Below are 13,976 nucleotides of genomic sequence, written 5' to 3'. Positions count from 1 at the left end.
GATTTAGCAGATACATAGTTACAAAGACTTGACTTTAGAAAGCAAAAAAAAAAGTAACTAAGATTCCACATTTGATACTGAGATTAACGTACATGGCAAGTTAAAAAAGATATATTTTTGTTTTTAATCGAAAGAGGATAAAAATAATTCAACATTCGCTAGGCGGAAAAAGAAATTGTCCGCTATATAAATCAGAACAAAGCAAACCCTGATCATCAAACCATAACTTATCAGACAATTCTCTCTCTCTCTCTCTCTCTCTCTCTCTCTCTCCTGTACACATTTCTTGCAGCACCAAAACCTTTGATTTCCAAGAAACAAAGAAATGGAAATCGGCAACGGAGACCAAAGTTTTCGGTGCCTGGGTCTCCATTCCATGGAACGAAGAAACCACTTTTCCGAACCAAACAGACTCAGCGACGATCTTGAGGAACACTACGACTGTGGTTACGATGCTGACAGCGACAGCGACGTCGAATTCGACTCCGACTCCGACTCGGCGCCACTTCCTTTGCCTCGAGAACTCGACTTCTTGGCCGGAGAAAAGAAAACAGTACTAAAGTGCAGTCTTGAAGATGATCAAGAATCTCCACAGCCGATCGCCGGTGCCGAGGCCGGTCCGTCTTCATCGTCTCGGATCATTCCAAAGGAAGACTATCTGTTTCCTTCCATGGTGGACTTCAATCTCAGACTGGTCCAGGGTTCTTCGTCGTCGTGCGAGGATGAACACAATGCGTCTCTCTCGCCTCGGGCTGATCCGCTTCGAATGGCTATCTTCGAGCTTTATGATCTCATCGCGCGCCAAGAACTCGGTCATGAAGATAAAACCACCCAATTGAATTGACCACACTTCTTACGTTCCCAGGTATAAGTTCTACATATGCTTCTTTCTCTTTCTCTCTCTTTTTTTTTAATTGTTTTCGTTTGTTTGATTTATTACGAGAGATCATTAGGTCCATTTTATATGTTAGATCATATAATGTCGCTGCTGGTATTAGATGTTGTATGTATGTCATTAATTTTTTTTTTATCACATGTAGAAGTAACTAGTTAATGGTCCAAGTGAACATCCGGATTTTTTTTTTAAAGACATACAAACATATATCCGAATCCACTTTCTTTTATCAGTATCTTCGTTTCAATATATTAATAGTATAAATCTTACATGCTATGATAATTTTTTTTTTTTTGTTTTTTTTTTTTTTAAACTTCAGATCAGCTGCTGAGCATGATTGAAAGAGATTCAAATTGGGTGATTACTATAGAGGATTGTCAAAGAGTTGCATGAGGATGCTTTTAATTTCCTTATTATTTACTTTATTACCAAATTTTGTAAGGGAAAGATTTGATTTTACCTGTTCTCTCCTTTTTTTTTTCCCGTTCGTTAACGTCTTTCCACTTTTTTGTTTTTTGATGAACTAAATAATAAGGACAATGCATTATTATCAGCTGTTGTATTATTTTTGTACTGAAACCATTTACATAATTACATGCATGCTTGAATAATTTCTCAAACCTTAACCTTAATATTTTTCCTGTTGTAGTGAGATACCATTCTAACTTGTTAAGAGATATAAGATATTTATACTCTTCGATTTTATACCCATTATCTATTATGAAGCTTTGACCTACTGAAAAGTAATAATAATAAATCTATTATGACGTACTCCGTATAAAAATTGGACTACTTATTCCAAGATCGAAACGCCGTTTGTTCACGGTTAACATAATCTTTACAAAGTTTAAAACTAAGAACTTTAAGTGTCTTAAACCAGATCATAAAACTCTTAGCCAAACTCGACAATTTAGCTCTTTACATACAATTCTTATCTACACGTACATAAAATTGCGGCTTTGTTACCAAAGATCCTAAAGACGATACAAGGAAATAAATAAAAAAATAAAAAAAAAGCCAATGATCGTTTCTTATTATAATACATGGAAGCAATAAATATCCATTTACGAGCTTTTCCCGGTGGCTTTGCCCAAAGAAGTAAAACTCATCCTGCAACAAAAAGAGAAAAATTGAATACCATACGGTATTAGATACGCTAATTACTATTCTATTGGAACAGCTGATATACATTTTTCTCTGCAGAATACTCTGGCAAAATAATATTTGTTTTTTCCAACATGACTACCGTTAATTACTTTTCTATGAGGATCACAACAGCTTGAAAAGGGGAATAAAAGAGAAACAACGGAACCAAAAACGATCCCTGCAAGTTCTCCAGACCCCATAGACTACAGACCCAAACCAAAATCTGTTTTTCACAGAAATCTGGTTTTACTTCATTACCAGGCTTCAAACTTATTGCATGGCATTTTTCAGAGTTTCCATGGTAGTACTAAATCAGTGGGGACTCAACAGCAAACGGCGTAAATATTTAATGAATTTTTAAAATATAAATTACTTTCACAGATATTGAGAGCGTCGCCAAATACCTGATGATTGGCTTTCGCTGTGCAACAGGTGGCGACGGTCCGTTAGAAACTAATGGCATAAGTTCAGCGGGCTTCAAACAAAACAAAGCAATGGATCAGTACACACTTGAATGTACAATCATCATTTCAGCAAAGGCCAAACATTGAAATCAAACAAAAACTCAAAACGTTCCATGAAATGAAAACCGAATTTTAAAGAAGAATCCGAAGAGATATGACGACAGCAAATATACTTTTAGAAACTTCAACATGACTTGAACAAAAGTAAATTTAATTATATGAGCAAAACAAAAGTAACAGAATTGACCTCGAGCTCCTCCAAGCCCCCAATTGAGCAAGGACTTGTCGAAGGGTTAGTTTGTGTTGCTGGTTCGTTTCCCTTTGAAGAATTCACTTGAGTTGATACGAGCATTGTGTTACTCGGAAAATCTTTCGCTTGATTCTTGAAATCGAAATCACCTTCCAGCTCATCCAGCTCTTCTTCTGGGAACGCTTGTTGAGAAGCATTAGGAACATGAACTATCTTCTCGGCGTCTTTGGAGCTTGATGGCTCAGAAGCATCAGGGATAGCAGTTTCTTCTGACAACCCACATTTCGACGAGGCTTCACTTTCTCCATTCAGACGAGAGACATTCCCGGGGCTTTCAGACATTTTTAGCATTTCATTTTGGGGTGCCACCAAAGCATTCATATCCACGCTGTCCGAAACTATTGATGAAGAACCAACTACACTAATCGGGGAGCCAGTCTCGGGGATTTCACCCGTAGACCTAACGCTTCTTGTATTACTCTCGACGTTATCATCCGCGGCCCTCTTTCTTTTACGACCACCGTCAAATCCATCTACAGTTGCTTTGCTGTCATCAGACTTGTCTTGTTGAGAATGTCCACAAGCCTTCAGTTCTAAGGCCCGCTTCATATCCCACGTTAGTTTAGATTGGCGACCAGGTCGAATTCCTCCGGGAAATACAAAACTCGGCAAGTCTTTACGTTTCACATGGGTTACACGGATCTCCATTCCCTGCTTCCACATGGTATAAGCATTGACGGAGCTCTTAAACTCATCAACGGTTAACCTAATGTCAAACTGCCCTCCTTCAGTTACGGGCATTCCTTGTTTTCGTTGCAAACCCATAAAGTAACTACAGCAAGAAGGTTTTGATTTGTCTGAAAAATCACCCGGGTGTGGATGACATTGGAGCATATTATATGTGTGTCTCTCAATCTGAATATGAAAACAGTAATAGGATCATCAAGCATTAACAAAGTGATCACGATAATTAACATATGTATGATAACAGAGATGGTCTAACCTTCAGTATTAGCTGACGAAGGCGTGACTCAACCCAACCTTTCCAAATTCGCATGTCATTGGGATTGTCTGCATTGACGTCTATTTGCAAATAATTTTTATAGGACTCAAAGAAGGCATAAGGCTCAAAAAGGGTATCCCAGTCAGCCTTGTTTGTTTCCATTGCCTGCAAATAACAAAAAGACTTAAAATCTAGAACCATAAAATTAGAAACTACTTCGGCTCCCTTTTCAATGCAACGTGTAAAGAAAAATGACCTATCTAGTACTGGTCTAAAATGGGTTCGACATAATAATGCACGAAAAAAAAAAAAAAAAAAAAAAAAAAAAGCACTTTTAGTTTCGGTCAGTCATTATTACCTCGCAAATGTCGCTTCCCCTCTGAAATTCATCCGACATAATTTGCAGCGTACTTGCTGACACATTGTAGCTCGAATTCATGCTAGGATACGCTGGAGTAATTATAGGCATCAAGTGGTACCTATCCTTTGGATATCTTCTAGGATCCCAGACTTGAAGTCCGAGTGACCCTTCTTCGATAGCACAAAGCATAACTGGGTTTGGCCAACGCCATTGGGTATAGACTCTGAAGAATCGAGATACTAGCATATTTGGCAAAGCATTAGGGTATAGCTGGCAGATCCGAGCAACAAGCAATGCCCAGTTTATACCGCCAAGGAACCCAGAGACCTGGCAATTATTAAAATAAAAATAAGCGAAGTAAAGTAAAAACTGTCTAAAATCCTTCCAACAACATAGCAAAACTCCAAGCTTACATTAGAATAAACACCACGGCGCTTTGCCCATAACCTCATGCATCTCAATGTTGTGCGGAAACTCTGGAAAAGAAGAGTATCACACTCAAGATTCTATTGCAAAACACATCCGCGTTAAAAAGAAAATATCATACCTGAATATTTGGAACCAGACGCAAAATTTGGTCAGTGACTCTGCAACCATTCAAACTACGAACCGTTTGCTCATCTGCGTTCTGAAGTATAGAGTCCTGTGATACATCTAAATCCTGCCCCACAAAAGACACAAATCACTATCCATGAGAAGTCATGCCATTTCACATGATGTATCTAAAGCAAGATAACACACATGCACAAAAGTGCCACCAGGACCAGCAGAGATGTCATGACAGTAGTTACCTCGGGAATAACCCAAAGGGAAAGTCTTGCATAGAGTAGATCAATTGAAACACCATTGAACTTGAACTGCAAAATGGGAACGTGAGCCTCGGGCACTGGGTGCACTTCAGTCACTTCAGGCATTTCTACTAACATATTATGTAACTCTCCAAAGAAATCTTCCTACAAGACAAATTATACGACTGATTAAACTTAATGGAAGCCTTTTTCATATTAAAAATAAAAAGCTCGAGTTCAATTTACTTCTCGTGTTGCCTGTCTAGGTCCAACACACAGTGTGTCGATATCTGCACCGGGGCTGTGAACCTGACACAAGAGGTCAAATGTAAATGTATTTGCACTGGGTGATTGACAAGCGAAAAGCCTTAAATTCAAACAAAAAACATTGAGAAACAAGAAATGCAGTCTCTGCTGAACTAAGCACAATTTGACTCAGCATCGACTCAGCTGATACATTGAAATCAGACACGCTTCTCCAGAGCGATGTAACTAGAGCATATTATATAAAAAGTAAACCTTACTTTATAGCTACAGAACTACACAATATCATGAAAGATGAACTGGTGCTTTAAATTCACAAACAAGTGAATAAGGGGGTGAAAATTACTTACCCCTAACCGATAGGAGCCGAAAGTGAAAATCTTGGCATTCGCTTCTTGCACAAGTTGGTCATTCATACCCCTTGCCCGACTAATCTTCTTGACCCATAACTTCACAATCTGTCTCAGACCATGAAAACAACAGCAAACATATCAACAACATCATGAATAGCGTGTTAAAGATCTTTCCAAGGATAATGCTATCTACCACACAAGTAATGAAACACACAAAGATACAGAGGAAAAGAAAAAACTACAGCCAAACACTTTCTTCCCTTCTAAAAAAAACTTATCAGCAACCAAACAGAGATAATGCAATTGACAGAAAGAATTCAACCTGGTCTAGTCTTCCAAGCACTTCCTCTCTACTCACTGCTTCTTCTTGACTCTCATACAATCTTGCATCTTGCAAATACTGAAACACCAAAAAACAAAAATAAGAAACCCAACTCATTTTTAAAGCCAATATGTATGGAACAATTATACAAATTGACAACTGACTTAGAGATGAAAAAAACAACCTTTTCAAGTTCCTGGGTCTTCTGCGTATCGTAATCAGTTGGCCCACCCAATGATATTGGTTCAGTAATTCCCAATCGCTGCCCAATATTCGCCATTTGAAGAGTGTGTTGCTAGCAAATTATGGATTTAATATGTATATTCTTTATTTTCTTTAGTTTCACAGAATTGGGTACGTGAAGAACAAATCTTTTGGGATATTATTTTACTTCAACACTATTTTTTCCTCTGTTTTTTTTCTTCCGACGATAAAATCGATTCAAGGAAGTGTAAAATTACAAAGTCTGAAACTTTCAATTACACTGGATTGGGAAAAGTACCCAACTACAAGATGAAATATAATATATCATTCAAAACGGAAATACTCGAACTTAAACAAACTAATCCACTACAATCAATCACAATACATCGCCAACTTCAACTGTTTCTTTCGAGGCACAATGAAAACCCTAACCCTAGACGATTCTGAAGCATTCAGCGATGAAACCAATCGGAGAGACCGCGATTATCGGGCGAGAGGTCCGTATGAAGGTCAGGTCGGCGAGGTTGGTTGGGTTCGCTTTCGTCGACGGTGATCGATCAGTGAACGGAGAGCGGAAATCTTCAAAGCCTTCGAACTGCCATTTAGACGAGAAATCCCCGATAAGAGAGAGAGAGAGAGAGAGAGATTAAAGTGGTGCTAGGTTTTGAGAAATTCTATTCGAGTACGGGTAAGGCCTTTATTATGTGATAAGATCATATATACTGTGCCTAAAACCGAACACAGACCACATTTAGCATTTATTTGAAATTAACTAATTAGCAAAATATTACAAGATTTATTTGTCATAAATAGGAAAGATTCCAAGTTTGTAGCAAAATAGTTAAATTTTTCTATTTTATTATTATGAAAATAGTTAAAATTCGATATATTGTCTATAATTTTTTTTTTTTTTTTTTTTTTTGCGTTTTGCCTTCCAGTTTTTTTTTTTTTTTTTTTCAATTTTGATTTTTTTTCCCAAACCAAATATCAATATATTTGTATAATTTTTTTTATGTATATTATAATCATAATTACTAATACTATATCAATAACATATATTATCATTTTTTTTCCCTCTATCATCAATATATTTTGTATATATTTTTATTTCAACTTGAATTCTGCTGTAGCCAGACAGCGACAGTGGAAGCCATTTTTTTTTTCCTTCCGATTTTGATTTTTTTTTTTTTACTTCCGATTTTGATTTTTTTTACTTTCCAATTTGATTTTTTTATATTTTTTTTTATGTATATTATAATCATAATTACTAATAATATATTATACTATATCAATAACATATATTATCATTTATTTTTTTCCCGACCTTTAATTTTTTTTCCCTCTCTCATCAATATATTTTGTATATATTTTTTTTTCCAACTTGAATCTTGGTCCGCCAGGCAACGACACGTGTAAGCCATTTTTTATCCTTCCAATTTTGATTTTCTTTTTTTTACTTCCGATTTTGATTTTTTTTTTGCTTTCCAATTTTGATTTTTTTTCCCTTCCAAACAAAAATATATTTTGTATATTTTTTTATGTATATTATAATCATAATTAGTAATATTATATTAATAACATATATTATCATTTATTTTTTTTCCCGACTTTTAATTTTTTTCCCCTCTCTCATCAATATATTTTGTATATATTTTTATTTCAACTTGAATTCTGGTGCCGCCAGGCAGCGACACGTGGAGCCATTTTTTTTTTCCCTTCCGGCTTTGATTTTTTTTTACTTCCGATTTTGATTTTTTTTTTCCTTCTTTCATAAATATATTTTGTATAATTTTTGTATGTATATTCATTTTTTTCCTCACTCTCTTATCAATATATTTTGTATAATTTTTTAATATATATTATATTTAATACAATTAAAAGTCTAAACTTACTTTATTTTACTTATTTTCCTTTTTAACTTTTTTTTTTAAAAAAATATTGCTGACTCGCGCGTAGCGCGTTTTTTAAACTAGTTTTGTGAAAAGAAAAGAAAACCAAATAAACAAACAAACCTTACTAAATTAAGTAAAACAAGCAAGTACAAACGAAGAACATTCATAAACTTGCAATAAATTAGCAGCATTATTCGCCTATGATTGCTTGGAAGAAAAAAAAAAAAAAAATAGAGAGATCCTATATTTCTCCTCCAAACAAACAAAATTCAGCGTAAGAAATAGAATATATATATAACCAAACAAAATTATTCTCCATCTTCCCTCACCATTTTCACGTAATTTCTACGTACTCCTTTTTTCCCGCCAAAACCAATGTCCGATGACGCGTCTGAACTCTCTACCACTCTCACACCCACCATCCACGTATCTCCGTCGCCGAATTCCGCCGCCAAATCCCAAATAATCATCGAATCCCTCGCCGGAATCCTCTCTTCCCCAGTCTCTCCCTCGCTCGACCCCCGCGACCCCGAAACCTACGCCGCGATCTCCGCTTTCCTTCGCCGATCCAACTCCGGCGCCGGCGACGACGAAATCTGCCGGTGGCTATACGACGCCTTCCAATCCGGCGACCCAAATCTCCGCCTCGTCGTTCTTTCCCACGTTCCCATCCTCGCCGGAGCATACCTCTCACGCGCCGCTCTCCGCCGCCCTCTCCCGGGATTCGAGGCCGTCCTCCTCGCCCTCTACGCGTACGAGGCCGGCTCACGCGCCGGCCAGCCCGTCACCGTCACGCTCCCGGACCTGTCCCAGCCGAGCCTCTACCACGAGTCCGCCTCCGCCAAGAGCGGCTCCAACGCGCCGGAAGCGGTGGTCGTGTCTCCCACGCTTGATCCGTGCGGGACGGTGAGATCTACGCGCCGGGCGATGATCGTTGGCGTCGCGCTCGAGCTCTACTTGAATAACGTCCACGCGATGCTCAAGGAGTCAAAGCTGGACTTTTGCCGCGTCTGCAGGGACTGGGCTGGACGGTCGGATGACGGCCCAGCGGGAGAATCCGACGGTGATGAGAAAGGTGGGAGCATTCCGTTACCGTGGGAGCTGCTGCAGCCGATCACGAGGATCTTGGGTCACTGCATCGTGGGGTATTGGGCTAACGACGAGGAGGTCTGCGACGCGGCGAAGGAAGCGTGTGGGGTTTTGCACGTGCGAGCGATTCGTGACATGAACGCCAAGGCCATTTTGGCCACCGAGACTTTGCATAAGCTTGGAAATCTGAGCCAGGAATCAACAGCGAAGAAGATTGTTGATGACGATGATCAAGTGCGTGTAACTGAGGTTTCTATAGATTAAGTGACTATATATTTTCATGATCTCTCCTTATTATTTTTCCTTCATTAAACAGGGATTATTATTTTCGAGAGTTTTTCTGAGTTTTGTTTTCAGATTAATCGACTATTTATTATCGAAAGTTTTTTGGGTTTTGTTTTAGCAATTTGAAATTTATTTTGGGTGAAAAAAGTTGTTGTGAAAGGGAACACAAAATCGAGAAAACTTTCGAAATGCTCGTTGTATTTCAGATTTTAAAGCATGTTATAGCATACATTTCGAAACTTTGACGCTTAAATAAATCAGTATAAACATTTGTAATAGGGAAAGCTAATTCGAAACTTTGAACTAATTTTCAACTTTATTTCGAGATTTCATAGTGCATGATTATGTACGTAGATTTGGTCAAGTAAAGAAAGGATTGTTTTCAAGGTTATATTTGACATTTCATAGGCCTAAAACATTAATTTTCCTAATGTGTTAAAAATGTACTTTGATTATAAGTGTTATGTGTCAATAACATTGGTTTTACAAGTTTCTCTACACATTGATGTTGCATCACTATGATCCGTCCATTTTGAATACAATTAATAACTAAGATACGGTGTCACTAGTCTTGCTCACACAGGATGATTACATACGTATGATGTCAAATTTTTATCTTCTATCGTTAACCTTTAATATTCTTTGTTTTTAATAACGGAAAAGGTAATGCTGTCAGCACAAATATAGAGAAGGCTCGTTCTCCGACAAAGGAAGGTAGGATACATCAATTCTCCAAATGTTAGATCACCCCGTTCGAAACAGATTCAAACTCTATGTTTTGGGCCATGTGCCTCCGTCGCAAATACCTCGTTCCGTCAGACCCATTGGAATATCCGATATATGCATTTCGACAAATCATAATGTTGAAAGTCTCTCGAAACCCTCTGGAACTCATCGGAAGAGAGGAATTGGGAATTATAGGAATATAGTTTCTATAACGGAGAACAAGTTGAACTCTTTATTATCGCAAGTTTCGATTGAAGCGCAGAACTAGTCGTCTCTTTGATGGATGTGCAATTTCGGTGGTTTGGCTGAATTTAGGGTGGCGCAATTGTAAAAATATTGACGACAAGAGACTTTGGTCGTATCCAATCCGGCAGGGAACTTGGCGTCTATATGTATCATGAATCTATCTCTTAGGTCTGACTCTAATTTAGTGCTTTTAATAAAAAGCAATATACCGAAAAATTGGTGATTTTGTATCTTAATCAAGTTCACTCAATCTAATGTTAATTATTTACTTATCATCCATGATTTTACTGGAATGGATTTCATCTCTCAGTGGATTTCATCTTCTTTTTTTAGAATACTGCTCATTTACTGGAATCTCATTCAATAGAATTTCCTTTTTTTTCATTTTACTTCTCTCTAAATAGAAGAAGAGCGACAAACTTGTTTCCGTAGCTAGTGCTCATTTACCAGGATTAGAAACCCAAAACTGTGGTCCGTGGTTTTTTTATTTTTATTTTTTTCTAAATTTTCAATAGGAAGAATGACAAACTTTACATTTCATGGCTTCAGATTCTTATCCAAGCAACAAAATAGAGAACAGAAAGTAAAAGTACAATGAGTAATGTTGTGTAGCCAATCATTTTCGTTTTCCTATCATATATATACTCACTCTAGATATTTTACGTCAATGATCGTTCTCGTTTTTCGAATGAATGCTCACGTGTCAGTGTTACAATTACAACTACTTTGTAAATACTTACCATGGGTGTATTGCATTATTTCCTTCTTAATTGGTCCAAGTAATTTGCCTTTCGTGTGTAGTCTTTATCAAGAACATACAACTTTGAGACCTCATTTTCCAGGTCATTTAACTCTAATTTTCATTTATTTAAATATAATTATATATGTAGATCCAAGTGAAGTGACATGAGTGGGTGATTAATTAAAGCCAGTCTTACATTTCTTGACAGGAGGGATTGCCTATTGCGATAGTTAGCCATAGTCATCGTTTCAGGCACCACAATAACTTGCTGCGCAAGTCTCTTGGAAAAGAGCACCCTTTTTTTCAAAGTTGTAAAATTTGATTTGCCTTGAGGAGTTGTAGGGCTTGAATCAATTTGCAAGTGATACTTTTCCTAGTTGGAAACAGTGAGAAGTTTGTATAAATGTTGAGAGATTATATATCTTCATACTTCAATGGTATTTTTATTAAAATTCTGATTGATAAAGAGGAACATGGGTTCCTTTGCTTCAGTCCAGGTGAAACGGAAATTTAAACCAATAGAAATCATTTAAAAAATCGACACAAATATGACTTGTTTTTAGGTAGGAATACTGTCCTTGTTGATGACTGCTTGAAATTTGCTTGGATACTCTTATATACATTATTTTGTAGGAAAGTGATACTCTTGTATACATTACTGTATACTCTTATTTACATTACTGTACTGTATACTCTTGTATACATTTATTTTCAGAACTTCGAATAAAAAAAAATTAATTCGAACTTCATCTTCAACAAAATAGGTGCCAATGGGACTCTGCAAGAGCGGAGACGTTTTTTCAGAAGGACAAGACCCGTCATTTTCCCTTAATTTCAACGCCAGACATCACGGGCTTCCTCTGTCAGCTTCAGCTCCGAAGAAATGTGTGTTCTCATATGGGAAGTTCTCAGGAGATGAGAATAAGAAATGTGTGTGTTCTCAGGAGATGATGGAATACATATAGGAAGTTCCCTTTTCTCTGAAATCAAATATGAACAATTGGCCATCAAAACAATCTTGTTCATTATTTACCTGGCTGGATCTGGTTTTTTCTCCACCTGCAACTTTTTTCTCAGAAATGTCGCTTCCTTCACCAATCACGTATAGTGCTGGAATGGTTTCATGTCTAATGCTTTATTTAATTCTTGAATACTTTCACTTGACAGCACTTCATGTACCTGGTTAATGTATCTCTTTTGAAGAGGTATTAATGAACATTGAATTACCTCATTAAAGAATTATCTCTAGTAAAGAACTTGCATGAAACTTTGGAGCTGTGGGGAAGAGGGACCCACAAATGAAATCATAGTCCTCTTTGCCTTGTACGTGTCAGCTGTTCTGAACATAGTGTGGACAGTCCAATGGAGGCTCTCCCGCTTGTATTCCAAGGAAGCCCTATGATTGGAATGCACTCAAAAACAGGTTTCGGAATCCAAGTCACACGGTTCATTGCATTTTTTTAGTTTGTTTTGAGAAGGCGACGGAGCGATGTACTTCAGAAGAAGAAGCTTTGGAAAGAAGATAATATCAATTGGCTGGGAAGCGATCAATCCTGCGAATTCCTTGCCATGAGATTGAGGGCCGAGGAAGAGAAAACAGAGGACGAAGAAATGGAGCCGAATAGCGAGTGTATCAACGCAGCTGATTGCTCAGAGATCATTGCTCTATTGCAATCTGAAGGAATTGGGTGGCACAGATTGGTCGAACAATCTGAGCGTTGTTCTCCAATGGTTGAAGGAATCGTTACTTACGAAATGAAGCCTCTCAGTTGCATTCTTCTCGAAGCTAAAGTTGAGTAATTCTACTGGAATGTTGGATTATGCTCTGGTAAAGTTCATAGAATAGTCTATAATAATAATTGTATAGTTCACAGAAGTATTGTCTATTGTGTCATTGAATTGCAGTCTGTCAAGAACGACCATGTTCTGATCAGTTTGTGTGTCAATCTCCCAAAGAAGAAAACAAACTATTGTACTAAATGTCGTAGTAAGAGAGAGTCATACAAGCCCAAACAGTGCAAAGTTGCCAGAAAAAAAAAATAGTTTCCTTGTATAATTATTGTTCCAATTTTCTACAATGAATACTTGTGTCAAGTAAATAATAAAGAAATGATCAACTCCTCTACAAAAAAAAAAACATCATATCACAAGCTCTATCTCGTCACAAAAGCGGCTCAGTCCAGAGCATCTCGCTCAGAACAGACCAATCATCTTCGCAGAGAGTCGGTGAATCGGTGTTTGGTTGCTCCATCTGAGACCAATCATCTTCGCAGAGATTCGGTGAATCGGCGTTTGGTTGCTCCATCAGAGACCAATCATCTTCGCAGAGAGTCGGAGAATCGGCGTTTGGTTGCTCAATCTGAGACCAATCATCTTCGCAGAGAGTCGGTGAATCGGCGTTTGGTTGCTCAATCTGAAACCAATTATCTTCGCAGAGAGTCGGTGAATCGGTATTTGGTTGCTCGATCTGAGACCAATCATCTTCGCAGAGAGTCGGTGAATCGGCGTTTGGTTGCTCCATCGAATCCCAAATATTATGTGACCACTCGCTTAACTGAAAAATTACCAACATATATATATTGAAGTCACAAAACCAAACAAAACAAAAGCAAACCGAAACAATAGATTTTTATAAAACAATAATTATTAATACCTGATGATGATCGTCTTCGAAACCCGCAGATGGGGTTTGTTTGGCGCTGAGGAACCCAATCCGAGCGTCAATTTCGCGAATCTTGGACTCCAAGCTACCATTCAAGCGGAGCAGCGAGTCGAGAGAGATCTCGAGAAGTTGCTCGTTCCACAGCGGGACCGAGAGACCGAGAGAGGCGTCGCCGGCGGAGAGGCCTTGATGATTCTTCTTAATTCTCTTGTTTTCGCAGGCGTGGTGGTACCGTTCGACGGCGGAGCGAGCGGCGGCGGAATCTTCCGGCCACGACGATAGGT

At 37.9% G+C, this 13,976-nt stretch overlaps 2 protein-coding genes across 2 annotated transcripts; one reads left to right on the top strand and one right to left on the bottom strand.

The window, feature by feature from the left end:
* Nucleotides 1-1,629: 1,629 nt before the first annotated feature.
* PAPS1 (poly(A) polymerase 1) lies at nt 1,630-6,766 on the bottom strand. The gene is made up of 12 exons (XM_089628694.1): nt 6,031-6,766; nt 5,847-5,924; nt 5,522-5,629; nt 5,154-5,216; nt 4,911-5,072; nt 4,667-4,780; nt 4,533-4,595; nt 4,117-4,446; nt 3,759-3,923; nt 2,753-3,670; nt 2,446-2,516; nt 1,630-2,005 (listed from the first exon to the last, which is right to left on the bottom strand). Exons 1-12 carry the CDS (start codon nt 6,124-6,126, stop codon nt 1,960-1,962), a joined length of 2,214 nt encoding a protein of 737 aa, XP_089484820.1. The 5' UTR covers nt 6,127-6,766; the 3' UTR covers nt 1,630-1,959.
* Nucleotides 6,767-8,240: 1,474 nt separating this feature from the next.
* On the top strand, nt 8,241-9,404 carry LOC149384455 (hyccin). Its single transcript, XM_089629434.1, has one exon. It carries the CDS (start codon nt 8,318-8,320, stop codon nt 9,293-9,295), a length of 978 nt encoding a protein of 325 aa, XP_089485560.1. The 5' UTR covers nt 8,241-8,317; the 3' UTR covers nt 9,296-9,404.
* The last annotated feature ends 4,572 nt before the right edge of the window (nt 9,405-13,976 follow it).

This window comes from Urtica dioica, chromosome 10 (assembly GCF_054948205.1).
Source record: "Urtica dioica subsp. dioica isolate 48M chromosome 10, U.dioica_male_clone48M_v1_H2, whole genome shotgun sequence".
In the NCBI taxonomy this organism is placed as follows: Eukaryota; Viridiplantae; Streptophyta; class Magnoliopsida; order Rosales; family Urticaceae; genus Urtica; species Urtica dioica.
Note: the sequence above shows the minus strand (reverse complement) of the source record. Positions and strands in the feature narration are given on the sequence as shown.